This window comes from Danio rerio, chromosome 4 (genome assembly GCF_049306965.1).
Source record: "Danio rerio strain Tuebingen ecotype United States chromosome 4, GRCz12tu, whole genome shotgun sequence".
NCBI lineage: Eukaryota > Metazoa > Chordata > Actinopteri > Cypriniformes > Danionidae > Danio > Danio rerio.
The window spans coordinates 33,448,918-33,475,118 of record NC_133179.1 but is presented as its reverse complement, the minus strand read 5'-3'; the positions used below and the strand labels follow the sequence as shown (position 1 = coordinate 33,475,118).

Here is a 26,201-nt window from a genome sequence, read left to right as displayed (position 1 = left end):
AAAAGCAATGTATCAGAGACCCTTAAAAATGTTTAAGTCAACAATGAAACATCAAACGTAGCTAAAAGATTTTACGTTGTCAATCAATGCAACAAATATTTGTTTGGGCCCGAACTACAAAACTAAATGTAAAAAAAGTTGTTTAAGTTGCACACTATTTTGGTCATGTATAAACATCCTTATAACCATATTGTCCAAAATATTATTTTCATTATAAGCCAACATCATGCTGACGATCAAAAACACAATGTCATGATATCTCATTGATTGTTTTCTGACCGAGTACATCTTAAAATACACGTCTGACACCCCTCATAGAGCTTGAGAAGCAGACAGTCTTTGTAATTTGTAAAACAAAGACTTGCAGATTAAGAAAACAGAATAGGTGGAAGTTGTCACGGACCGTGGTGCAGATTAAAATAAAAAAAAATTTTAAAGTATTTTTATGTGGACAGATAGGTAACTAGATATAATAGACAGGAATATATTGATCTGTGCTTCGCTGCACGCTGCAGAGTGCAGACGCAAATGACAAATACCTGCTTGTCTAGTTTACACAGAGCCCAACATCGAAGTTTGCGATTGGGTCAGCCCAATGTTATTAAAGAAAAGAACCAATGGGCTGCAGATTATGTCACATGGGCCGCTTTGTCCAGAAAAAAAACATCTTACTTTCAGAGCAACACAGCTCACAGGATCGTCAATCACTTAGGCAGAAAAACATGACAGTCTGACAAGTGTTTTATGGGCCGAACAGATCATAAGAAGATGATCAACCGGGCCCAAAAAGTATATCGGCCCAGCGGGAAACTGCACGTTCTGCCAGATGGCAGCAACTGCGTTAATTACGTAATTTTTTTTACGCGTTAATTATTTTAAATTAATCGCATGTATTAACGCACTAATTTTGGTAGCACTAACATATATGTGTATATATATATATATATATATATATATATATATATATATATATATGTATCTCCTCAGTCATCTTTCAATCAAGCAAGTTTCTCGTGTCAGTCCAATGATTGTTAGGCAACATCACCAACCAAAACTTCGTTATTGACCACCATAAAACAGGAAGAAGAAGAAACTGTCATTCTTCTAATATAGAAATTTCTTCATTACTGATCGCCAAAGCTGTTTCAGTAACCGAAGAGGTCTCCGGTGCACAGAACTGCACAATAGGTAGTTGACGCTGACAAGCAGTACTACATGCGGTGTGTTTGGCAATCCCCCATATGGGAGTCCAGGGCCGTAACACCCATTGTCACTAACGTTAGCTTAAAAGATTTCTGGCACCAACAGCAGTAGACGTTGCGGTCATTTCCTAGCAAAGACTTAACCCAAATGATATTCGGATTCCTTGGCCACAGCGACACTTTCCCATTTAAGCCGACAAACTAGGCTAGCGCCTATCTTGTTCTGCACCTCACCTCAAGTAACCATAGTAACGGGTGCGCACGCTTTCGCACTTTCTGCTATGACGTGGAGTGTGAGGTGCACTCAATCTTGTGCTGCATAATTTTTTTTTAGCCTACATTAGTACTAGTTAGGGGCGAGGCAGTGGCGCAGTAGGTAGTGCTCGCACAGCAAGAAGGTCACTGGGTCCCTGGTTCGAACCTTGGCTCAGGTGGTGTTTCCGTGTGGAGTTTGCATGTTCTCCCTGCCTTCGCGTGGATTCCCCCACAGTCCAAAGACATGTGGTACAGGTGAATTGGGTAGGCTAAATTGTCCATAGTGTATGAGTGTGTGTGTGTGGAGGTTTCCCAGAGATGGGTTGTGGCTGGAAGGGCATCCGCGTTATAAAAACTTGCTGGATAAGTTGGCGGTTGATTCTGCTGTCGCGACCCCTGATTATAAAGGGACTATGCCAACAAGAAAATAAATGAATAGTAACATTTAACTTTGTTACGCTATGAACTTAATCTTAGGAAAGGCAAAAATAAATGAATAAAATTAAAACCTTTGTAACGAAATTCAAGACTTTGTATACCAAATTTAACGCTATTAAGACCTTAATTGGAAATTTTCAAATTTTAAAAGACTTTTTCAATGCTTTTAAGACTCTGCGGGTACTCTGAATTAACAAAAATTGGATTTGTGAATTTAAGAATTGTGCTACATCCAGAGACCTAAGGAGATCACTAAATGTGTCCCTTTGGGGCAGTGGGTTTCTTTGAATACTACATGTTTTAATGCAACCAAGTTAATCAATGGTTTTTAACCCTTATAACAGATGAATACTTTTGTATGTGTCTGAAATGTATGTTGTCTGGTACTAAATAAAAGCTAGTGATATTTGCAATACATTAGTGTAAATGAAAAACTACTATCATAAATAGTATTCATCTTGTAACATTTGATGTAAGATAGTAACAAACTTACAACATATTTTACCACATGAAATTACCAAGCAGTCTTTTATTGACTGAGCATAATGGTATGGAGCGTGGGCCCGCCCTCCATGGCAACTGCTCATTGGAAGTAAGTGCAATTGGGGTGGACCAAACCAGATCACTTAAAAACCTACTGCAACAGTAAAACTTGGCTTTTTTCATTAGCTCGCTCATGATCGCTGTTGCTTTGCCCCCTTTGCCTTGCTCTCGGACACTGCTCCATCATGCAATCAGATCGCAAAGAACTTTCCATGCAACACCAAAACCGCAAAAAAAACTTCTGCAAATCGACCCTCAGCAGAGTCTGTAAATCCCAAGATTGTCACTGAAGCCGAGACACAAACCAATCAGGAAAGCATGTTTCATCAAGGCCAGTTGGCGAAGGAAACTCAAACAAATGTTTTTGCTGATCTGGAGCAAATTGATCTTAAGCAGTTAAAGACAAGCCAAATTTTTGCTTTTGTGGTTTCTCAGGTGTGATTCTAAGATCTAGTATTAAGAGCTGAAATTAATTTGGGACGATTGCCAACTTATTTTAAACAAGCACCAGAATTGAAAACCACTGCTCTGAGGTACTCAAAATACTCAAATACTCAAAAATTAGGGGTGTCAATGTTAATTGTTTCTTCGGTGCACCGCGATGCAGATGCGAACAATTCAGTATTGGTTCAGTAATAATCATAACCGGTTATTGTGTCCTGACCTCATTTATCTCATATGCGCTATGGCGAGAGCGAATATTTACAATGCTCCAACTACTTAAAACTCAGAAACTGTGCACAATTTTACTGCGTGTGGGTTTGCTGGATTTGTCTTTCACTGACACAGCAGAAGCCCCTATTTCACTGCAATTGAGAGAATGAAATTAAACTCCATTTCTTTCTCTCTTACTGTGGAGCCCATTTGACCTGCTGGCGTGACTTTTCCTCTCGTCTCGGCTGTTTTACAGCGATACTTCTGGATATAGACATGAGCGCGTGACTGCAGAGTTTTCTTCGCCATTTCTATCATAGATCAGCTGCGATCGCCGCTGCCGCCTGCCTCTATCAGTGTAACTCATCTGTGAAGAGCGCAGCACACAAGCGTCAATCGCAGCCCTTTGTGTTGAGGGTGTGATCAATCAAAGGGGTGTAAGAGAACTAGACAAGGATCAGAAAGAGAGCGGGATATTTATGTTTGTTTAAATTAATTGCTTTAAATGCTTGTGTTCTATATCTGACTGTATGTAATGACAAAATTGTATTACAAATAGTATATAAATAAACATATACTTATACATTTTAATACAAAAATTGCTGCTGTGAAGAAAATATAACACTGTGTATGGAAAGCACCATCGATGCACCGTGATGCACCGAGATATCGAATTGAACTGAATCGATGGCATGATAATAGTAACCGAACCAAACCGTGAGACCAGTGTAGGTTCACAGCTCTAAAAACTATCATACTCAAAATGAATTCCATTCCTAAAGTTACTTCTCTATTTTAGTATTTGCCTGTAAATTTTTCTTTACAATATTTAAAACAGTTTGAAAATTAAGTCAATTTCTTTGGAACAATAAGAACCCTTGGTTGCATAGGAGTACATTGCAAAAGCCAGTTAATAAAAAAGGGTTGGGGTTTCCTGAGCATTTACTTCATTATTAGGCCTTTATTCTGAGACATCTTACACACTGGTCCATGCCTCCTGAGAGAGCTCCATCTTGGTTTATAGTTGAAGTTGCCATCCTACTTCCCCTTCTAACACTACAATATCTATCCATCCATCTATTTATTCATTTTATTTAGTAAATGTGTTATTTTTAGGCTGATCTCAAAAATATATGTTTTACTGCCAGAATTTTAGGTGCAGGCTTGGATTGTCTGCCATTTGCAGATAACATCCTTTTGGATTCATAGGACATGGACCTTCAGCATGCAGTGGGAGGGTTTGCTGCTGAGTGTGACATGGCAGGGAAAGAAACAGCACCTATAAGTCAGAAACCATAATGCTTGACTGGAAAAAGGTGGCCATCTGCAGTTTGGAGGAGAGTCCTCACCCTAAATGGAGTATCTGCATTTTTTTTTTCTTTTTCATGAGGAATGGAATGTGAGATTTAAAGATGGATCAGTGCAGCGGCAGCAGTAATGCAGTTGATTTGATTGTCTGTTGTGGCAAAGGAGCTGAGACGAAAGGCAGTGTTCTCAATTTACTATTCAATCTAGGTTCCTTCTCTCACCTATGGTCATGACTGAAAGGCCAAGATCTCAAATACAACTGGACATTGTATTTTTACAAAGTGTTATGACCCGCTTGTTTGAGTCGCAACATAAAAGAGAGATGAGCCAACAAAATAGCCTGAATGCTAATTATTTATTCTAATTAAAGAATTTAGCATATAATCACAACAACACTTTACCTACATGATACAAGAAATGCAAAACAAAACCATAAAGTTAAAGAGTCAATAAAATGGCAGGTCTTGACAAAAGGACTCCTGAGTAGTCACAGCGTCCTGGGGTAGCTAACACAACAACTGTTATAAACCCATTGAGGAGTAATGCAGGCATCCAATCAGGATTTACCACATACTCCAATCTAAAGTCTTGGGATCATCACAGTGTATTCATATTGTAAAACTTAATACCTGTCGCTCTGCCTAAATCATACAATATTCATCAAGTTTGTGTTTTACTCAAAAAAAGTAAATGTAGTAAACTAGAAAGAATCTTGAATCTAAAAGTAAAGAAACTTTACTAATAAAAGGATGATTAGTTTCTCATTTAGGGAGTCAGACAAAGAACATTATCGAAAACAACACTAGCTACATGAATACAATGGAGAGTACAGTTGTATCCGCACCTGTACAATCACTTGCAAAAAGATTTTAGGCAGCAGAGGTGCTGTTTGCCAGATGTTTATGAAACTGTTCTTCTCTCTTTCACCATCATTGTGTTTACGGTAAACGCGAGGAGCGCTACACATTTACAACCCCAGTATACCGTCACTCAGCCTTTAAAACATCCAGACATGAAACATCCTTTGCACAGGAAAAAATGTTTTGTTGCATTCATGTCATGTGTGCAACTTTTTGTCCATGTGTTTCTTGAGCTGTGCCAAATAAGCAAAACTCTGTAAACACTGATAAGATCTGTACGGTTTCTCTCCACTGTGAATCCTCTACTGTTTTGAGATGTGTTAACTGATTAAACCTCTTGTCACACTGTGAACACTTGTACGGTCTCTCCAGTGTGAATCGTCTGGTGCAGTTTCAATTTTGGATCTGTAATAAAAGTCTTCTTACACACAATGCACATATACTCTTTCACACCAGTGTGGATCTTCATGTGTTCATTAAGGTTTGCTGATCGGTTGAAACTCTTTCCACACTGAGTTCATGTGAATGGTTTCTCTCCAGTGTGGGTCATCATATGTTTATTAAAGGGCCATGAAACCCCCCTGTTTCAGCAGGATTTTTCAAACCTCTAGTTTAAAAAAGTCAGGAAAGTGGATGTGTCTAGCTACTTTTAGGTGGGAGTGTAGGGGGAGGGAAAGAGAGAAGGATTTGAATAAAAATGGGAGTTTGCATTTGGGCACGCGCTGATTTTCACCGAGGCAAAACAAACAGATGCAGACGCAGGTGAGAAAGACAGTGACGGTTTACATGGACATCTGTGACTGACTGTTTTATGACAGTGGAATGTTTGATACCGCACATTGTATAAGAGAAAAAAAAACTGCATTTCTCTGTAACTGAGATGCACTCAGTAGGTCAGAAAGCTGTGCGTGTATCAGTGTCTACAGAGTGCGTGTAGTCCTGTCAAAAAACACGTTTACATGTTTACACTCAGAGAGCAGCATTTACAGCAAATCTTTTAGTCCATAATATTGTAGTGATATTAACGTACTGTCTTTAAACAATTCCTCTTCTCCCACTTGTTTTGGCAACCCAACTAGTCGTCTCTCTGCCGTCTGAATACTGTTTCAGGTAAAACAGTCTTCAAAGCTATCATGCATATTAATGAAGTTGCACCGCATACACAATAGAGCGCACTGATTGGTTTGAACAAAGTCTTTCTCATGAATGAATTCAGTACACTCAGAGACAACATGAAATACTCCCAGGTACAGACAGACAGTCTACATGCTGGAATAGACGCAAGGAAGTTTATGGGTAGAAAAGTCCAGTGTGACCGCGGCTTAAGTGCATGTGAATGGTTTCTTTCCAGTGTGGATCTTCATGTGTTGATTAAGGTATGATGAGCGGCTGAAACTCTTCCCACACTGAGTGCATGTGAATGGTTTCTCTCCAGTGTGGGTCTTCATGTGTTGATTAAGGTTTGATGATTGGCTGAAACTCTTCCCACACTGAGTGCATTTGAATGGTTTCTCTCCAGAGTGTATTCTCATGTGGTGATCAAGGTGTGATGATTGGCTGAAACTCTTCCCACACTGAGTGCATTTGAATGGTTTCTCTCCAGTGTGGATCATCATGTGTAGATTTAAGTTTGATGATTTGCTGAAACTCTTCCCACACTGAGTGCATGTGAATGGTTTCTCTCCAGAGTGGATTCTCATGTGGTGATTAAGGTGTGATGATAGGCTGAAACTTTTTCCACACTGAGTGCATTTGAATGGTTTCTCTCCAGTGTGGATCCTCATGTGTACATTAAAGTTTGATGATTTGCTGAAACTCTTCCCACACTGAGGGCATGTGAATGGTTTCTCTCCAGTGTGGATCCTCATGTGTTGATTAAGGTATGATGAGCGGCTGAAACTCTTCCAACATTGAGTGCATGTGAATGGTTTCTCTCCAGTGTGGATTCTCATGTGGTTATTAAAGTGTGATGATTTGCTGAAACTCTTCCCACACTGGGTGCATGTGAATGGTTTCTCTCCAGTGTGGATCCTCATGTGATGTTTAAGGTGTGATAAGCAGCTAAAACTCTTCCCACACTGAGTACATGTGAATGGTTTCTCTCCAGTGTGGATCCTCATGTGTTGATTAAGGGATGATGAGTAGCAAAAACTCTTCCCACACTGAGTGCATGTGAATGGTTTCTCTCCAGTGTGGACCCTCATGTGGTAATTAAGGTGTGATGAGCTGCTAAAACTCTTCCCACACTGAGTGCATGTGAATGGTTTCTCTCCAGTGTGGACCCTCGTGTGGTAATTAAGGTGTGATGAGCTGCTAAAACTCTTCTCACACTGAGTGCATGTGAATGGTTTCTCTCCAGTGTGGACCCTCGTGTGGTAATTAAGGTGTGATGAGGTGCTGAAACTCTTCCCACACTGAGTGCATGTGAATGGTTTCTCTCCAGTGTGGATCATCATGTGTCGATTAAGGGATGATAATAGGCTGAAACTCTTCCCACATTGAGTGCATGTGAATGGTTTCTCTCCAGTGTGGATCCTCATGTGTAGATTACGGGACGACGATAAGCTGAAACTCTTCCCACAGTGAGGGCATGTGAATGGTTTCTCTCCAGTGTGGATCATCATGTGTAGATTAAGGTGTGATGATTGGCTGAAACTCTTCCCACACTGAGTGCATGTGAATGGTTTCTCTCCAGTGTGGATCATCATGTGAATCTTAAGATTGCCTTTTCTTCCAAAACTCTTTCCACACTGAGTGCAGGTGAAACGATTCTTGTCTCTCCTTTTTAAAATACCATCAGTCTGTAAAAAAGTTTCTTCCTCAATTTTGACATGATTTTCCTCCTGTTTACTCCCCTCGTTCTCTTCAATTAGGTCTGAAATAAAAAAAAAATTAAACATTAGTTTTCATTAAGTCTTAAGTCATCTTTATTTATCTAGTGCTTTTACAATGTAAATTGTGTCAAAGCCACTTAACAGAAGTTGTAGTAAATTTGAACTGTGTCAGTCCAGTTTTCAGAGTTTCTTACATAATTGATCATAAAAGTCATTTTGGTCATATTGATAAGACACAGATTTGAAAGCTGTAAATGGCCTATTTTTATTCCTATATATTCACAATTACAACAAAATGTTTTCCTAAAATGTGTAAAGCAAACGCTCTGGTTACTAAAGTAACCCACGGAAATGCTATTAGTGGATTTGATTCAGAAAATCCACATATTGAGAGGATTCGGTTCAGAAGGCACTTGTCTGAAAGAGTATGGAATGGGCCAATGAATGCCAATGAATTGGCAGCGTAAGCTTGCGCAGTTGTGCTTCATTGCCAATTAACCCAGCATATAAGTACAGGTGGAGCAAGCAGACGTTATCCTTTTTAGCTGAAGAGACTTTGCTAACAGCTAAGGGACAGTCATTATGGCGATGGTAAATAGCATTTCCGTTCCGAGGGTTACTTTAGTAACCAGAGCGTTCCCCTTCGGGTGGGGAACTCCAATGCTATTAATGAATTTGATTTAGAAAATCCACGTATTGGGAGAACTGTGGACAACGCCATAATGACTGCACCTTACCAATGCCTCCGATGAGAGGATAGTCAAGCAAGCGTGACGCACCCACATCATGGGAGGCGCGGTCCTCCAACGTGTCCCTGGCCCTAACTTATCCCACTTCAACAGAAGTTTTACGGATTTAGGTATATTTTTTGGGTAGTCGTGAGCGTGTAGATAATTCTAGGAAATTATGACAGTACGTTGGGAAGCATGCAATCCTGATAGGTAGGATGCTGTGGAGGCCATCAGCTACCCAATGGGAGAGATAAGATGGCAAGATTACATATGGACTAGCCCTAAGAAGGGGGAGTGTGCATAAGAAAAGGGTTAGCGGAGAGGGAAGACACGGGTCCACCCGAGAGGGGGGACTGAACCGTGGCGAAATAGGCATATAGGATCACAATGTAGTGGGCCAGCAAGTGACTCCTCAGCTGAGTCAGTGCTGGGGGCCACGGAGGAATCTGCAGGGCTCACCTGACGGGGAACTTTACTGACAGATAAAAAGGCACAAAAATCTCTGTGTTAGGGAGAATGGCGCAGGAAGCGTGTTTCAACACCCTACCGAGTTATTTCCTCAATCACCAAAGGGTTACCTAATACCCTTGAGGAAACCGGCTCCACTTGCAGATTGTATAACCTTGCAAATGTGTTGGATGTCGTCCAGCCCGCAGCTCTGCAGATGTCTGTTAGAGAGGCGCCGCGTGCATGCGCCCAAGAGGATGCAACGCTCCGAGTGGAGTGTGCAAGCACTCCCGGGGACACGGCTCACCTCGACTTGAATAAGCGAGTGAAATGGCATCCACAATCCAATGGGATAATCTTTGTTTCGATATGGCACTTCCCTGCTGCCGACCACCATAACAGACAAAAAGCTGCTCAGATGATCTAAAGTACTCAGTAAGGTCCATATAGATGCGCAGAGCGCGAACTGGACAAAGTAAGGAAAGGGCGGGGTCTGCCTCCTCCGGGGGCAGCGCTTGCAGGTTCACTACCTGATCTCTAAAGGGGGTGGTAGGAACCTTGGGCACATAACCCGGGCGGGGTCTCAGGATAACGTGAGAGTAATCCGGCCCGAATTCCAGGCACGAGTCACTGACCGAAAATGCCTCCAGGTCCCCGACCCTCTTGATGGAGGCCAACGCGACCAGCAAAGCTCGAGTGATTCAAAGGGATCTGTGATTCGAGTGATTCAAAGGGATCTGTGCGCAAACTTGTGAGAACGAGGGCGAGATCCCAAGAGGGCATGAGAGGGGGGCCGGATGGATTAATTCGCCTAGCACCTCTGAGGAACAGGATGATGAGGTTAGGCTTTCCCACGGTGCTGCCAGCTTCTCTTGAAGGAAAGAGAGCACAACACTGATCTGGCAGTCTCAGGGGTCTTCTCTGTGAGAGATGCACCATTCAGTGAATAGACTCCACTTCAGGGCGTAGGCGTGCCTCATGGAGGGGGCTCTAGCCTGAGTGATGGTATTAACCACCGCACTCGATAAGTTAAGTCTTCCTCGCGTCTAATGACCACATGTGGAGGTTCCAAAGATCGGGGCGAGGGTGTTAGATGGTGCCCTGTCCCTGAGAGAGTAGGTCCTCTCTCAAAGGGATCCGCCAGGGGAGGGCCGTCGCGAGGAGGGAGAGCTCTAAAATCCAGGTCCGGTTGGGCCAGAGGGGTGCAACTAGCAGAACCTGTTCCTCATCCTGCTTGACCTTGCACAGTAACTGCGCGAGCAGGCTCACTGGGGGAAACACATACTTGCGCTGCCCCGAAGCCAGCTGTGGGCCAGTGCATCCGTGCCGAGAGAGCCCTTGGTCAGGGAAAAAAAGAACAACGGGCAATGAGCGATCTCGGGGGAAGCAAACAGATCGATCTGGGCCTCCCCGAATCACGCCCATATCAGCTGAACAGACTCGGGGTAGAGTCTCCATTCTATGAGGCGTATCTGCTGCCGTGAGCACATCGGCTGCACGGTTGAGCGTGCTTGGAACGTGAATGGCGCGCAGCGATTTCAGCCGTGGGTGACTCCAGAGGAGCAGACGGAGGGTGAGCTGAGACATTCGGCGAGAGTGCATACCCCCTATATGGTTGATATACGCCGCCGTACTGTCCATCCTGACCAGCACGTGTTGCTGCTCCAGCACTGGAAAAAACCGGTGGAGAGCGAGGAACACTGCCAACAGCTCTAGGCGGTTGATATGCCAATGCAACTAGGCACCCTTCCACAGGCCCGCGGCTGCATGCCCACGACACACGGCCCCCCAGCCCGTGTTGGAAGCATCTGTTGAAACAACAACATGACTGGACGCCTGTCCTAGAGGCACACCGGCCTGTAGGAACGAGGGGTCATTCCAAGGGCTGAGGGCGCGGCGACACAACGCAGTAACAGAGACTCGGTGTGTGCCATGCGCGTCTTGGGACTCAATCGTAAAGCCAGTGATGTGTGGCTGCGTGACGGCGGCTGCGGATGCCATATACCCCAGGAGCCTCTGAAAGAGCTACAGTGGGACCACTAGTTTGCCGTCGAGCTCTCTCAGACAGTCCAGCAACAGGCGAGCGTGTTCCCTGGAGAGGTGTGCTACCATGGTAACCGAGTCCAGCTCCATCCCGAGAAAAGAGATCCTCTGCACGGGGGCGAGTTTGCTCTTTTCTGGGTTGACCTGAAGCCCCAACAGGCGGAGGTGCCTAAGCACCTTGTCTCTGTGCATAATCAATTGCTCCCGCGAGTGGGCTGAAATCAGCCAGTCATCGAGATAATTGAGTATGCGGATGCCCGCGAGCCAAAGGGACGCTAAGGCACCCTCCGCGAGTTTGGTGAAGACCCGCGGAGACAGAGAGAGCCCGAAGGGGAGGACCTTGTATTGCGTTCGACCTTCGAACGCAAACCGCAGAAACTGACGGTGGTGTGGAAGAATGGAGACATGGAAGTACGCGTCCTTCAGGTCTATGGCTGCAAACCAATCCCGAGGACGAACGCATTGGAGAATGTGCCTCTGCGTGAGCATTCTGAACGGCAGCCTGTGCAGACAGTGGTTCAAAATGCGCAGATCTAGGATTGGCCGTGACTCACCGCTCTTTTTGGGTATGATGAAGTACGGGCTGTAAAACCCACTCTCCATCTAGGGTGGAGGAACTGGCTCGATTGCACCCTTCGCCAGGAGGACAGCTATCTCCTCTCGCAAGACAGCGGCGGACAGGGGGCTGACCCTGGTGAAATACACGCCCGTGAACTTGAGGGGCCGTTTCGCGAACTGAATCGCATAACCGAGTCTGATTGTGCGTATGAGCCACCGCGAAGGGCTGGCCCGCGCTAACCAGGCAGGCAGAGCCCTCGCTAATGGAGTCATCGCTACAATCACTGACGTACCAGCGGTGAGGCAGTGCGGAGTGGGTGTGCTGATCCGGGAAGCGCGAGGGTCCCGCGGAAGAGCTGGAGGAGAGCGATTCGCTCTGGCTCCGCACCCTGACTCTGGAGAGGGGGCTCGAGGGTTGGGGGAAAGGAGACCGTCCCCCCAGCGCTTGTGAGCCACTGGCGAAGCCCAAAGAACCTGCAAACTGGAAAGCAGCGCGTCCCGGACTGGCAAGGTTCGTGCTGTCACATCCGGGGAAGGGGAAAAGTGATTGATGTTTTCGTGGCACTGAAAAGTACCGTTGGAATAGGGGCCCCGCCCTCCAACTCGGAAAGAGCAAGTTTCCTCTTCTCCGGATGGCCTGTCTCAGGGACACTTCGCGGTCAATTTACCGGACTTAACAGCGCCCTGGGCAGGGGGGGCTGCCTGCCGTCGAGGTGTTCGACGCGCCCGCTTTGCCGGTGGCGCAGGCGGGGCAGCACTCGTTGGCAGGCTTACGGTCCCGCTGATAGATGACATTACCCATCGCATCCGACTGCTCTCTCACCGCCTTGAATTCCTGGGTGAACTCACCGACAGTGTCGTCGAACAGGCCAGCCTGGGATATGGGCGAGTCAAGAAAGCAAACTTTGTCGATATCGCGCATATCGGCCAGGTTTAGCCAGAGGTGGCGTTCCTGGACCACTAGTGTGGACATCGTCCTCCCCAGCGCACACACGGCGGACTTAGTAGTCCGAAGAGCATAGTTGGTCACAGTGCGCTGCTCGTGTAACAAGCCTGGGTTAGACCCGCCCTTGTGCAGCTCGACCAGCGCCTGTGCTTGGTAGCGCTGGTAGGTGGCCATCGCGTGCAAGGCGGAAGCAGCCTGGCCCACAGCCTTGTAAGCTCTGGCTCAGAGGGAGACAGACAACCTACAGGCTTTGGTCAGGAGAGGGGGCGGACCCTGCCAAGTCTAGGCACCACGTGGGCAAAGATTGACTGTGATAGCGCGCTCCACCGACGGGATCGCCTCATACCCCCTGGCAGCTCCACCATCAAGGACGGTGAGGGCGGAGGGACACGCAGCATGGGCAGAGAAAGGTGCCCTCCAAGACTGCGTGAGCCTACTGTGCACCTCGGGGAAGAAGGGGACGAGAGACTTCGCCTTCTGGTCCTCTACGTAACACCCATGTAGTCTGTCCGGCTGCGGAGCTTGGGGATGAACCAACTCCAACCCCACAGACGAAGCAGCCCGGGAAAGCACCGCTAACATGTCCGCCTCAGGATCCGTTTTGACGACACTCACCTGCCCGGAGGGGGCGAGCGGGGTCTGGATCTTCGTCGGACAATGAAAGCTTACCCTCCGATGCCGCGGTGGACGTCTGGTCTCTGGTGTCAGCGAGCGTGAGAGCTACCATCTGGTTAGACGGATCACTCCCACTGCCCGAAGCTTGGATGGAGCGCTTGGAGGAGCGGGAGGTCCGCAAGCTCTTGGGCGGCGGATTATCTCCCGCTGGGACCCTCAGATCTGCCCGAGTGCCCGCTGCAGAGCAGGACGCAACTGGGGTGGTTCGCTCTCTTATGAAAGCTAGCCGCGATCTTAGCTGCGCAATGGTCAGGGCATCGCAGTGACGACATGAACCGCCCGCGAGCACCACATTAACATGTTGGATCTCCAAACATGTAATGCAGTGATCGTGTCCATCATCCGGAGCCAGGAAACCCCCGCATCCAGAAACGCACAGTCGGAGCGCCATCCTGAAAAGGATGTGCTGCACGACTGTGTTGCTCTTTTAGGAGAAATGCAACTAAACGCACTGCTCTGGAGGAACGGACCCAAAGAATGCCAGGCAAGGGAAAAACCCAGCTCATGCATCTGCCGCCGCGTGTACCCACTCTGGACCGGGAGACACTTGTTCGCTCGGAAGTCGCTGTGACCAGCAAGAGGAACCCTCATCGACTCGATCAGAAAAGTCTCTGAAGTGCAAAGGATAACGTCTGCTTGCTCCACCTATGCTTATATGCTGGGTTAATTGGCAATGAAACGCACCTGCGCAAGCTTACGCTGCCTATTTATTGGTTCGTTCCATACTCTTTCAGACAAGTGGCTTCTGAACCGAATCCTCCCAATACGTGGATTTTCTAAATCAAATCCACTAATAGCATTGGAGTTCCCCACCCGAAGGGGAACAGGGAATACTTGTTCATTCTGTGCCTGACTGGTAAACACACCAGAAAAAAAAAAGTTATTGGGTAAAAGCTGAACAAACAGCTGAATATTTGCAGATCGCTCCCTTCATAGCTCTGCTGATATTGTTTTTATTTATTTTGGAGATAATACACAATATGAATACAACAGAAAGACATTAAACTTTACAAATTTCATGTCCATTTTTGTAGGCTCAAAACAATAGTCATATCTAGATAAAATAGCCTAAGCTAGGCCTATATTGAAATAATTTAAAGAATTACAAATATCGGATATAATAAAATCACATTGAATAAATGAACCAATATAAAACTAACAAAAGCTCTAACAATTAGGTACTATATCAAACTGCCATATTAAACTTAATATTAAAAAGCCATATTAAACTCATTTTTCAAAAGCCTCTCTGAGAAAAAAAAAACATTTTAGATATTTTCTAAAAAACAATAAACACCGGACAATGTTTTAAATATTAATCATAAAGTATTTGGATACGATCATATTAATCTGCCTGATTCCCGCGGAAGTGGGCGGATTGAGTGACGTTCAATTCGGGGGATGTTCTGGGGGTGGGTTTGCGTGACGCGCTGTGAGCTACTATCCCGACAGTGGAAACGCGACATGATTTCGGCCTCACTGTTCAACCTCGATTGGCTCGGCCTGGCACGATAAAAGCACTGTTTTTTTTTATATTTATAACATTTGAATACAGTTCAGCAACATACATCACACGACCTGACAACAAAGGTAGCTGACAATTGACCATCACTAAATTTACCATCACCTCACGAATGAAAACGTTACACTGATTTCATACAGGGTTCATACAGCCTAATGAAAATCAAGGACTTTTAAGCACTTTTTCCAGCACCTACTTTTATTTTTGAAACTGACATGCAATGTATTGAACACCTGAAATGTATTCTCAGCAACCCATAAAACATTGCATAGGAACTATTAGCAAATTATTGTTATAATAAAATAAATGATGTAGCCTTCCCAGTATAAAATAACAGTAGCAGACCTAACTTTATAGCTACAGCTCGGCAGAGTCAGCACAGGTATAAAAACAGGTGGTTTTATTCCTGATGAGAATATTTATTGTTGTCAGACTTCACTTTCACATAAATACACCTGAATAAATCAATCAAAACTCACAGGTAATCAGGATAGCCTGTGCATGTAGGGGGAGTGTCGGAGGAGGGGAAGGTCAGTAAAAATTTGCATAAAAATGGAAGTTTGGGCACGTGCTGATTTTCACAGAGGCAAAACAAACACACAGATGCAGAGGAGAAAGTCAGTGACTGTGTTTACATGGACATCAGTAATCGAATTATTTGCCAAATTATGAAATGAATTTTAATTGCAGTTCTCTTTGCAATTGCAGTGGCTCTTTCATTCAGGAATTTCATTCATGCCCCGTGACAAACGAGATATTTGATTCGAGGAATTGCTGGAAGCGTGTATCTTTCATGCAATGCTTGTTGCAAAAAAAAAAAAAAAAAACCTCCACATTTCTCTGTAACTTAGATGCACTTGGTAGGTAGCGTCAAAAAGCCATGTGTGTGTTATTCCTGTCACAAAATTCGGCGGTAAGTTTGATTGTGGTACTAACATGTTTACACTCGGAGAGCAGCATTTACAGTTTTCAGTCCATAATATTATATAGATATTAACGTACGGTAAACATTATTAACTTAGAAATCATTTGACTAAGGTCTGACTTTAAACACTGAAAGAGTACTGCTGAATAAACAAACAAAAAACACTGGTCGCTCACTTACCATATCTGTAGAGACAGGATAATCAACACATACTGGAGCTCTGTCTTTTTTTAAAGGAGACGAGCAGCAAATCTGGATTTCACCATTTTCAGATGAAACCAAGTGTTACTCATGAATGAATGCAGCACACTCAGAGACGTCATAAGGTACTCCCAGGTAGATGTTCAGTCTACATGCTGGAATACACGCTAAAATCTCATGGCCGTGACGCAGCTTCAAAAATTCATTTTAAACCGGAAGTACGAATTTGCTCAAAATAACGCAAAAAAAAAAAAAACTATTTTCAATTTTTTTAGTGAAATATGTGTGTCCTAATAGTGTTTTTAGCAGTGTGGGACACATATAAGACTGTCAACAGCACAAAAAATGTGTTTTGTTGTTTCGTGACCCTTTAATGTCAGAAGTAGAGTATGGTGGTATTGTTATTTTGGACCATTGTCGAGTCTCACTAAAGCTATGGCAGTTTGCGTTCACTGAACAGTAAGAATGATTAATAAATCCATATGAAACAGTCCCTTAAAAGTCACGTCTCGCTTTCAGTTTCGGGCTTTGGCGCGTTTTGCACTCACACACAAAGCCCAAGTGAATCGCGCTCAGGCACACCTCTTCCAACCGGGAGAGGGGCGGCAAAGTGAACCGTGCTTGAGCCCGATTCAGCGCACTCACACTTCTCAAACGATCCGGGAAACGGGCCTGGGCACGGTACGGATGGCATAGTGTGAGTAGGCCCTTATCGTCCAATCAGCTTACTCTGCTGTGATTATAAGATCCTGGGGTGTTTCTAGAAAACTTAGTGAAAGCTTGTTTAGGAAGCCAAGGTGTGTCTGATTGGCGTTGGAACTAAACTTTCCAGGACACCGGACTTCCATGACTGAGTTTGGACATGCCTGCTCTAGGGGAACGAGACAGGGCTACTCTCTGTCCCCTCTACTCTTTGACATTGCCATTGAACCTCTTGCAATCGTATTAAACAACTCAGATGGCTTGCAAGGAGTTTTCAGAGAGGGACAAGAACATAAGTTCCTGCTATATGCTGATGATCTTCTTTTTCTGTCAAATCCAGATACATTTATTCCAAAAGCTCTTACAATAATTTCAGAACTGGCAAATGTTTCTAGATACATAGTCAATCTAGCAAAGTGTCTCCTTTTTCCTATCAATGATAGAGCACAGCAAATGTCCTTCCAATCCTTTCCATTTTCAGCAAGTCCTGATAAATTTGTATATCTGGGTGTGAGTGTGACACGCAAATATAAGGATTTGTTCAATAATAATTTTAAAACAACATTAGACAAAGCCAAACGAGACATGGCATGGTGGTCAATCCTTCCTTTATCTTTGGATGGGAAGATCAATTTCATTAAAGTGACACTACTACCAAGATTTCTGTTTCTATTTCAGACTGTGCCTGTTTTTTTAATGTCAAGTCATTTTTCAAGAAGTTGATTACTATATTTTCTAGACTATAAGATGCTACTTTTTCCCTAGGTTTTGACCATGCGGCTTATACAAAGATGCAGCTATTCTGTGGATTTTTCTTCCACCGCTAGGGACGCTCTTACCAGTACAATAAAAAAAAGATAGACGAAAAATTAATGCAAAGAAAAATAGACTGCGCTACTTTTTCTTTAGCAGATAGAACAAGCATGACAAATTACTAAGGATGTAACGGTATCAGAATTTCACGGTACGGTAATACCTCGGTATGAATGTCACGGTACGGTATTTATTGAATCATTTACAGGAAAAAACAAAACTTATGAAAATACTCCAAAAAAGTGCCAAAAGTGTCAATGACATACAAATTAGCCATCTATCAGTAAGCTTTGAAACAGGAACTTCAATTTTAATAAAAAAAAATTAAACCATGTAAAAAAATTAAGTTTCAATTTAGTATTGTTGAAAACTCTTCACATTCAACATTTAATCACTCACTCACTTAGATAGAGATGGGTTTAAAGGAAAATTATCATATAAATATAATCTGGTAAAAGCTGGTATCTCTGGGTATTTACAATGTCCCCTGCAACAAAAAAAACCCTCTGATTTGGGACTGAGGTTTCTGGGACAAGAGAGATATGACTTGGCCCAGGTTGACAGCAGTGGGTAACGTTGTGCATTGTCTTTCCCCCACTTGAGAGGACAAGCCATGAGTGAGATAGAGGTCTCATGTCTGCATCAATCTGAACAGTGTGCTGTGTTTCTGCAGTCCCCATGACTGATTATTACTACTCTACCTCCCGTTCGCTTCATTCGCCTGAGCAAATTTTCTCAGAAGACCTATAGTTTTACCGAGTCATGCGACTACGGTAATATCGAAAAAAATTTATATTGCGGTATGACGGTATTTACAATACCGTTACATCCCTACAAATTACTAACTGGAAACTATATTCAAATCCTTGCCCCTTCATCATGGAAACCACACAAAGAAGTTCATATGATGCAAGTTAAGTTGAAGGCCATCGAGCTTGCTACCCAGGAAGGAAACTGCGCTGCTGCACGCAAGCTTAGCGTCAACGAATCTATGGTGAGGCGTTGGAGGCAGCAGCGGGAAGAGCTCATGCAATGCCAAAAGTCGAGAAAAGCTTTCAGAAGACATAAAAGCAGTTGGCCTGAACTTGAAAATGTCCTGGAAGACTTGGTGAACACACAGAGAGCATATGGCCGAGGTGTATTCACTGTACAGATCAGACTGAAAGCCAAAACAATCTGCTTCAAAATGAACATTGAAGGTTTCAAAGCTGGGCCGTCATGGTGTTTCAGATTTATGAGACGTACCTGTCCAATAGAGCACGGACCACTCTGTTAGCAACTCCCTCCTGACTATCAGGAAAAAGTTGAAAACTTCCATAAATTCGTTGAAACAAAGATACAAGAGAACTTCCGGACCAGACAACATCAATAATATGGATGAAGTACCTTTGACGTTTCATCTGCCTTTGACCAGGTCTGTTAATGCCTAGTTCACACTAAAGGATTATAAGCCTGATTTGAGCCCGATTTGGAAGTTAACGAGCTCGCTGACAGATCGGGCTGTGATCGGGAAGAAATCTGCGGGTGCTCAGCACTCGCCGCTCTGTATGTGTGAACTACTGAACAACGCATCAACGGGGCTTGCTGACGCGTCGCAGACGGAAATCCAACATTCAACATGCTAAATATTCCAGAGCAGTCGGCCGACTCAACTCCACGTGTGGTCAGATGTAGTGACGAGCTGCAGCCAATGAGAGAGCATATCAGCATGAGCTGAATGCCTGTGTGTTCAGGAGCTCAGCAGAAACATTTGTGATTGGTCAGAATGGGCATCGGTGCACTCGCTTCACTCTGCGTTAGTACAGACATGAGAGTAGGATATATTAACAGTGGAACTAAAATTCTGTAACTTAGAATTACTATACTGGTCATTCTGACCGTTCTCATATAAAACGCCATATTGTCACAACATATTTACATTCAAAGCTATTATTGAGATATTAAAATTAAGCTTTGAATGTCTGGCATCATATTTAATGACACCATTACCCTAAAAATATAATATTTTTTTGGTAATACAGCCTATAAATATGTAGTTAAGATACTAGAACACTTAAGGTCTTGGCTTTCATTTTCACTTTCAAACAGGAGCTATTTCACTGCACAGAATATGCTGTTTTGAAAGATATCTGAAGTAAATTGATGTTTTTGCCATCAGAAAGTTTTGTTTATTTTAGCAGGAAGTTGCTAGGCAAGAAAATGCACACATATTGAAAGTCACAGCGAAAAGTATCAGACATGCATGCAGTCATTTTGACCAATATAGTAATTTAAGGCAGAAATGCTCAGTTCTTTACTTTTTTGTAACAAAAAAAATAACAATGTCAGAAAGAAATACACTGATAGTTAGAAAACGGCAGGGTGTTATAAATATGTTAGTTTTATTTCAAAGAGTTATAAAATTACAAAAATTAAAAACTCTCTGTATATCTATCTACTGGAACCTTGCAGATGAGTGATTAATCCGCTCATAAATCAGCTGATTTGACGATGTTTTTAAATGCTTTCTCCAAAGCTTGAAACGCTTTCAGTGATGTCATCAGCACACAAGCAACCAATAGTGTTCAGCTTTTTCTGATGACTCCTCCCTCAAATTTTGATTGGCTGTGGTTTGGTAGCTTGAATGAGCTGATGGGGAATGAGTTGTTGTCAGATCATGTAGTGTGTAACCCCCTTCTTGTGGATCATTCACAGAGTGTTGCGTAGTGTGAACGGCACAGCGATCTGCTGATTTTTAAAATCCTGTAGTGTGAACTAGGTTTAACAAGACAGGTGCATCATGCGTGTTGTTGAAAACAACTGGCCATGAGAGAACGCACTTCACCTGTGTTCTGGCATGCACGGCATCCGGACAAAAAATTCCACCAATGGTGATTTTTAAGCACATAACTACGCCCAAAGAACAACTCCCGAAAGGTATAGTGGTCAAAGTTAACGCCAAAGGTTGGATGGTGGAAGGCCTAATGAAGGAATGGTTAACGAAGTGCTACGGTAAGCCGATTTTTTCACCGGAAAATAACGCTGCTTGTTTTGGATGGCATGAGGGCCCACATCACAGATTCTGTGAAAGCAGCGATCAAGAAAACAAACTCCATTCCAGCTGTGATTCCTGGAGGTACAACAACGTATTTGCAGCCACTTGACATCAGTGGGAATTGGGCATTTAAAAGGTGCACTCCGGGTTAAGTGGGAGACTTGGATGACAAGTGGTAAAAAGTCTTTCACAAAAACTGGCCGCATGCAAAAAGCATCCTTTTCTGATGTCTGTCAGTGGATCCAAACAGCGTGGAGTGCTGTCAAAGAATCCACCATCACCATTGGGATCGAGCGGCGCACCTTCAGAGATAACTTCACTGGAGGATGAAAGTGACACGGAGATTGAGACTGATAAAGACAAATGTGACGAAGCGCTTCTGAGGCTGTTCAACTCCGACACTGAAGAAGATGAATTCATGGTTTTAGTGAAGATGATTAAAGTGACTTGTGGTTTCAAACACAGGAGAAATGAAGGTGAATACCAATTTTTTATGTTCTGTTTTAATCAGCAAAGTTGCTGCCGTGTTAAAAGGCAATGTTCGGAAATAATCTGTTCAGGTACATACATACATGTACAGTTTTTAGAACAAAATTGCTCTGTACATGCAGCAAATTTCAAAATGTTCAACATAGATAACTGCCATTTTCCCAGAGATGGGTTGCGGCTGGAAGGGCATCCGCTGTGGTGACCCCAGATTAATAAAGGGACTAAGCCGACAAGAAAATGAATGAATGATAACTGCGCCTTATAGCCCGGTGCGGCTTGTATATCTTTTTATACAGGTGCGCTCTATAGTCCAGAAAATACGGTACTTGTATTTCTACATTTCTCTAGGATAAGAAAATTCCGTGCATAAGAAAGGAACTCTAGGGAAAAAAAGAAGGAAAAGGGTGGATTGCCAATGCCAAATTTCTGCTCCAATTTTGTTAAATCCATTATTCCCCCCCCCTCTTATAGATTCAGCGTTCCAATGATGGTCTAGGAAGGGAGTTAACTGTGATAAGAACCTGTTTAAATATGCCATATTTATCTCATTTCAACAGTTGAGAACAGACATTGAGATTCCACACTCTAATTTAGGTAATTTTTATATGTAACTTCAAGTCCGTAGTTTCATTAAAAAACACTTCTCTCCTTCACTGAACCAACCAGAAGCATGCTGGATAGATGAATTGGTAAACATGGACCCATATCAAAAAGGTGTAATGTCCATGTTATATGAAGTGATCCAAAGAACTGCGTCCACTTCCCTAAATTTACATTTACATTTAGTCATTTAGCAGACGCTTTTATCCAAAGCGACCGTAGAAGAAGCTACATGAATCTTTTCTTTATTTAATAAATGACTTTCACCTCAGAGGACAATGCCAACACACAATGAACACATGGTGGCGTTTGAAGCAATGAGATGTGGAGAACAGACGCTCTTGACACGCTCCAGGCGCTCTGGAGGTAATTAATAATATAATAACATTAATACTGAAACGGTTGAGGTGTTTTAGAATGACCAAAACAACTATTCCTAATATTTTTTTTTAATGTCTGGGTAAACAGACACTTTTCCTCTTTGAACACAAAACATTTTCTTTTGAGAAACTTTTTTAAATAATTTGGAACAGTAAACATGTCAGGCATGTCATTCAATTGAATCCTTGACTTCTGCTGTCTTCTTTTGTTTCAAAAACACAGATTTCTTTACAATTTGAAACAGCATCTTTGGATATCTTTTCTGCTGAAGATACTGTTGTCCTGAAAAACTTGTAAAACAAAATGTAAAAAACAAACAAACTTACATATACAGATGAACGGTACAGCAGAAAATATTGGCGGTTTTAAAACCTTGACTTTTTTTAAACTGCGGCATACCTTGAAAGCGATTATTGTCCTACACCTCAGCAGCACAACACTGTTTTTAGGATCTAAAAATGTATTCTTTAAAAAAAATCTCAAGCAAAAAGATTCCAATTTCAATGTCTGCTGGTACTTGAAGAATATGGTCAATATTCTGATGAACTTCACACTCAAATGTTAGCATATCATCAGCATGCTGTAATCCATTTCTTAAGCAACAAAAGTCGTTTTAGACTAGTTTGTTGGCCAGTTGTAGTCAGTGCAATGCTAAACGTTATTGTTCCACTATGATTTCATTGTTTTGTCTCTTGTCGTCCCGCAACAACAACATATAGTTTAGAATACAATGTTTTATAATAATTAATTAATTTAGTGTCTATTTCATTCAGCATATTTCAAATTAGGGGCATCCACGTTTTCTGACATACTTTAAAGGGCCATGAAACCCCCTCGTTTCAGCAGGGTGTTTTCACACCTCTACTTCGGAAAAAGTCAGAAAAGCAGGCGTGTCCAGCTCTGTTTAGGGGGGAGTGTCGGAGGAACTAAAGTGGGATGGTGTGGGAGTGTCTATTTGGGCACGCGCGAGTTTCAGTCAAAATACTCACACGAGAAAGTGATGGTGTATTTTTTACAGTCATTGTGTTTAACCTACATGGACATCTGTAGTTGAATTATTTGCCAGATTATTAAATGTTGGACTTTAACTGCAGTTTGGCTCTTTCATTCAGGGAATTCATTCATGCCCCTCGCGACAAACGCGATATTTGATTCGAGGATCTGCTCTAAGCGTGTATTTTTCATGCAATGTTTGATACCGCACGGCGAATGAGAGAAAAAAAAGCTCCGCAATTCCCGGAAACTTAGATGCACTCGGCAGGTAGCGTCAGAAAGCCGCGTGTGTCACAAAATGCGGTGCTAACAAGTTTGCGCTCAGTGCAATAGTTAACTTAATTTGATACGAACAAACTGAATAAACAAAGAGCGCTGGTCGCTCACTTACCAAATCTGTAGAGACAGGACAATCACCAGCAACTAGAGCCGCGTCTTTATGAAGAGAAGACTACAAGCTAATCCGGATTTCAGCGTTTGCAGATGAGAACAGCTCTCAGGTAAACAATAATCCTCCTTGGACACGTAAGTTATTGTTGTCGAGCGTCGCGTACACTGTTAATCCACACGTGAGTCTGAGCTCTCACAGAGAGAAAATGAAAACGAAACTTAATGGCAGCAAACTATAAAAGCAACACTCCACGCTTGTTTTGCCAACACAACGTGGCGTCTCTGGTGTAAACAGTGACACTAATGAATATTAATGAAGTTGCAGAATAGAGCGCGCTGATTGGTTTGAACCAAGTCTTACTCATGCATTAATGCATCACACTGTAAGACGTAATAAGACACACTCTGGCACAGACGTCCAGTCTGCACGCTGGAATACAACGCTATTATGTCATGACCGTGACGCAGCTTCAAAAATTCGTTTCAAACAGGAAGTACGAATTTGCTTGAAATAACGCAAAAACAACCAATTTACACTTTTTAGTGAAATATAGGTGTCCTAATAGTGTTTTTAGCAGTGTGGGACACATATACGACTGTCAACAGCTCAAAAAATGTGTTTTGGTGTTTCGTGACCCTTTAAATCAGGGTTTCTACAGGTGTCACCAAGTTAAATTTAAGACTTTTTAAGACATTTTTTAAGACCATTATGAATGAAATTTTAGATTAAGGAATTTTTCAAATGCCCCAGATAAAAAAGATTTTTATTTGTCCTATCAAAAAATATAATATAAAATATTTAATAATACAATAATAAATCAATAATAATAATAACAATAAAATATTTTACATATTTCTTAGCAAAAGATCTTAAATATTGTGTAAAAACAAGAGAGCTCTACTTGGATCCACACACTTTTTTCCAAAATAAACTTTCTTTAAAATAAAAAAAAACAAATTAACAAATGTTTTACTAACTATAATAACTATACTAAACTATATTATAACTATATAAACTATAAAAAACTAAATCTATGCACAACAATCTGTCTAGGTCGATGTCCTCAGCAGAAAAAACATGGAGCACGTTTAAACAAATGAAGCACGAAAATAATTAAAGCATTATGATAAATAGAGTTAAAATGACCTTTTTGAATGAAAAGTTTAAGGTTTTATTGAGATGGATTGTTGGTGATTGTATGGGTTTCGGCCAGATTAGGTAGCAAAACATGAAAAAAGGAAAATGAAGACTTGTTTTAAAAAGATTTAAGACCTACAACACAATCTTTCAGTAAATTTAAGACTTTTTAAGGCCTAAACTTTTAGGTTTTTGAATTTAAGACATTTTAAGACCCTGCGGGTATTAAATAGATCATATCTGTTAGAACTAGTAACGACTACTAAAAACAAGTTTAAACCCATAAAGAAGTTGATGAAAAAAGGGAATTGTGATCAATGTGACATTTGCAAATGGAAAGTACTAGGCCAACACCATCACTGCAATAGCAGATATCTTCTATGAGAATACTGTAGGTCAAATATCATCAGCTCAGTTAAACTTTTTTAATTTATTGTTTTTATTTGTTTTATATAGCGCCAGTGCTCAAGGACATTTTACAAACAGTAGGAGAACAAGAAAAGCAATAAACTTAAGAAGGTTGAGAAAATGAGAGACTAATAATACATTAAAATAATGACAAAAGACACGAGAACAAGTAACAAATAAAACTCATTCCTGTTTTTCAATGAGTGCTTATGTGAATTTAGGAGAACTAGGCAGCACACTCAGGGCTGCAAGATGGATTAATTTAGTATTCTTATTATTAAAATATATCTGAATGAGGATCAAATGACTGAGTTGGTCTTTGAGAATGAAAACCAACCTGTTTGTTCCTGCAGATCTTCCTGTTTGACTGTGAATGCTTCTTCAATCTTCACATCTTCACTCTCCTCTTTAATAAACGCCATCTTTATAACAGTGTGGAGATCAGTCGCTTCAGCAGGAATTTTTCTCTGTTTGGACACTTTATCCTGTTTAAACTGAACAAAACAATAAAAATGTCCTGTTTAAAATAATTAAAACAATGAACAGAAACAAAATAACTTCTCTTCAACACTTGCTTCAAATGTTTCTTTATATGAGAGTCCTTAACAAACAGAAATCAGGTAAGTCTGAGCAAGAAACAATAGCCACAAATGACCTGATGAAAACTAGTACTACATTTATTATATATAGTGATGTATACTTCGAATAGAATGACATTATGCTATTTAATAAATGAAACTTTCATTAAAACACGTATTACACACTTTACTGTTGCTGTATTCAAACTTTAACAAATGTTGTTAATTATTTTCTTTGTTTTATTCATTTTATTGTCTGCTTACAGCAACGCTGTAGCACCTATTTGCACAAGACAAGAATTTCCTCTTGGGAACAAATAAAGTTTATCCTATCTTATTCAAACAATAGACCTTACTGTGAGTAAAATAATACTTCTTTGTATAAAGGGTTAAAATAATATTGTCAACAGCAGGTACATCTAGCATTAAACAAACAGACTGAAATTTTAATCAGTCGGTTTACATCTGTGTAAAAGCTTTAAAAACAAACCTTTCTCCAGTTGAATCACAGTGTGGGAGCGGCGCAGCCTTAT

At 42.1% G+C, this 26,201-nt stretch overlaps 1 protein-coding gene and 2 long non-coding RNA genes across 6 annotated transcripts in view; 2 read left to right on the top strand and 1 right to left on the bottom strand.

Moving 5' to 3' along the window:
• LOC141381770 (uncharacterized) overlaps positions 1-5,691 on the top strand; it is a 9,197-nt gene extending 3,506 nt beyond the window's left edge. Inside the window, exon 3 of the long non-coding RNA XR_012402424.1 lies at positions 4,241-5,691. This is a non-coding gene — a long non-coding RNA (uncharacterized lncRNA). The remainder of the gene's footprint in view (positions 1-4,240) is intronic.
• LOC799039 (uncharacterized) overlaps positions 1-26,201 on the top strand; it is a 118,482-nt gene that overhangs the window by 54,781 nt on the left and 37,500 nt on the right. The window lies entirely within an intron of this gene.
• On the bottom strand, positions 4,737-26,201 carry LOC137490857 (uncharacterized). 2 transcript variants are annotated; one of them, XM_073947544.1, is made up of 4 exons: positions 26,159-26,201; positions 25,428-25,584; positions 7,170-8,135; positions 4,737-7,086 (listed from the first exon to the last, which is right to left on the bottom strand). In XM_073947544.1, the coding sequence occupies exons 2-4, from the start codon at positions 25,510-25,512 to the stop codon at positions 7,052-7,054; spliced, it is 1,086 nt and encodes a 361-aa protein (XP_073803645.1). In that variant the 5' UTR covers positions 25,513-25,584; positions 26,159-26,201; the 3' UTR covers positions 4,737-7,051. The 2 variants fall into 2 exon arrangements, with proteins under 2 accessions (XP_073803645.1, XP_068075932.1); XM_068219831.2 differs by having other exon boundaries at positions 4,737-8,135.

What these genes read in the sequence shown, in the direction of transcription:
- LOC137490857 (XM_068219831.2), bottom strand. Translation starts at nt 25,512, where the DNA reads ATGGCGTTTATTAAAGAGGAGAGTGAAGATGTGAAGATTGAAGAAGCA. An exon ending in AGATCTGCAGGAACAAACAG is followed by an intron (nt 8,136 to 25,427) that starts GTTGGTTTTCAT and finishes TTTTTATTTCAG; the next exon opens with ACCTAATTGAAGAGAACGAG.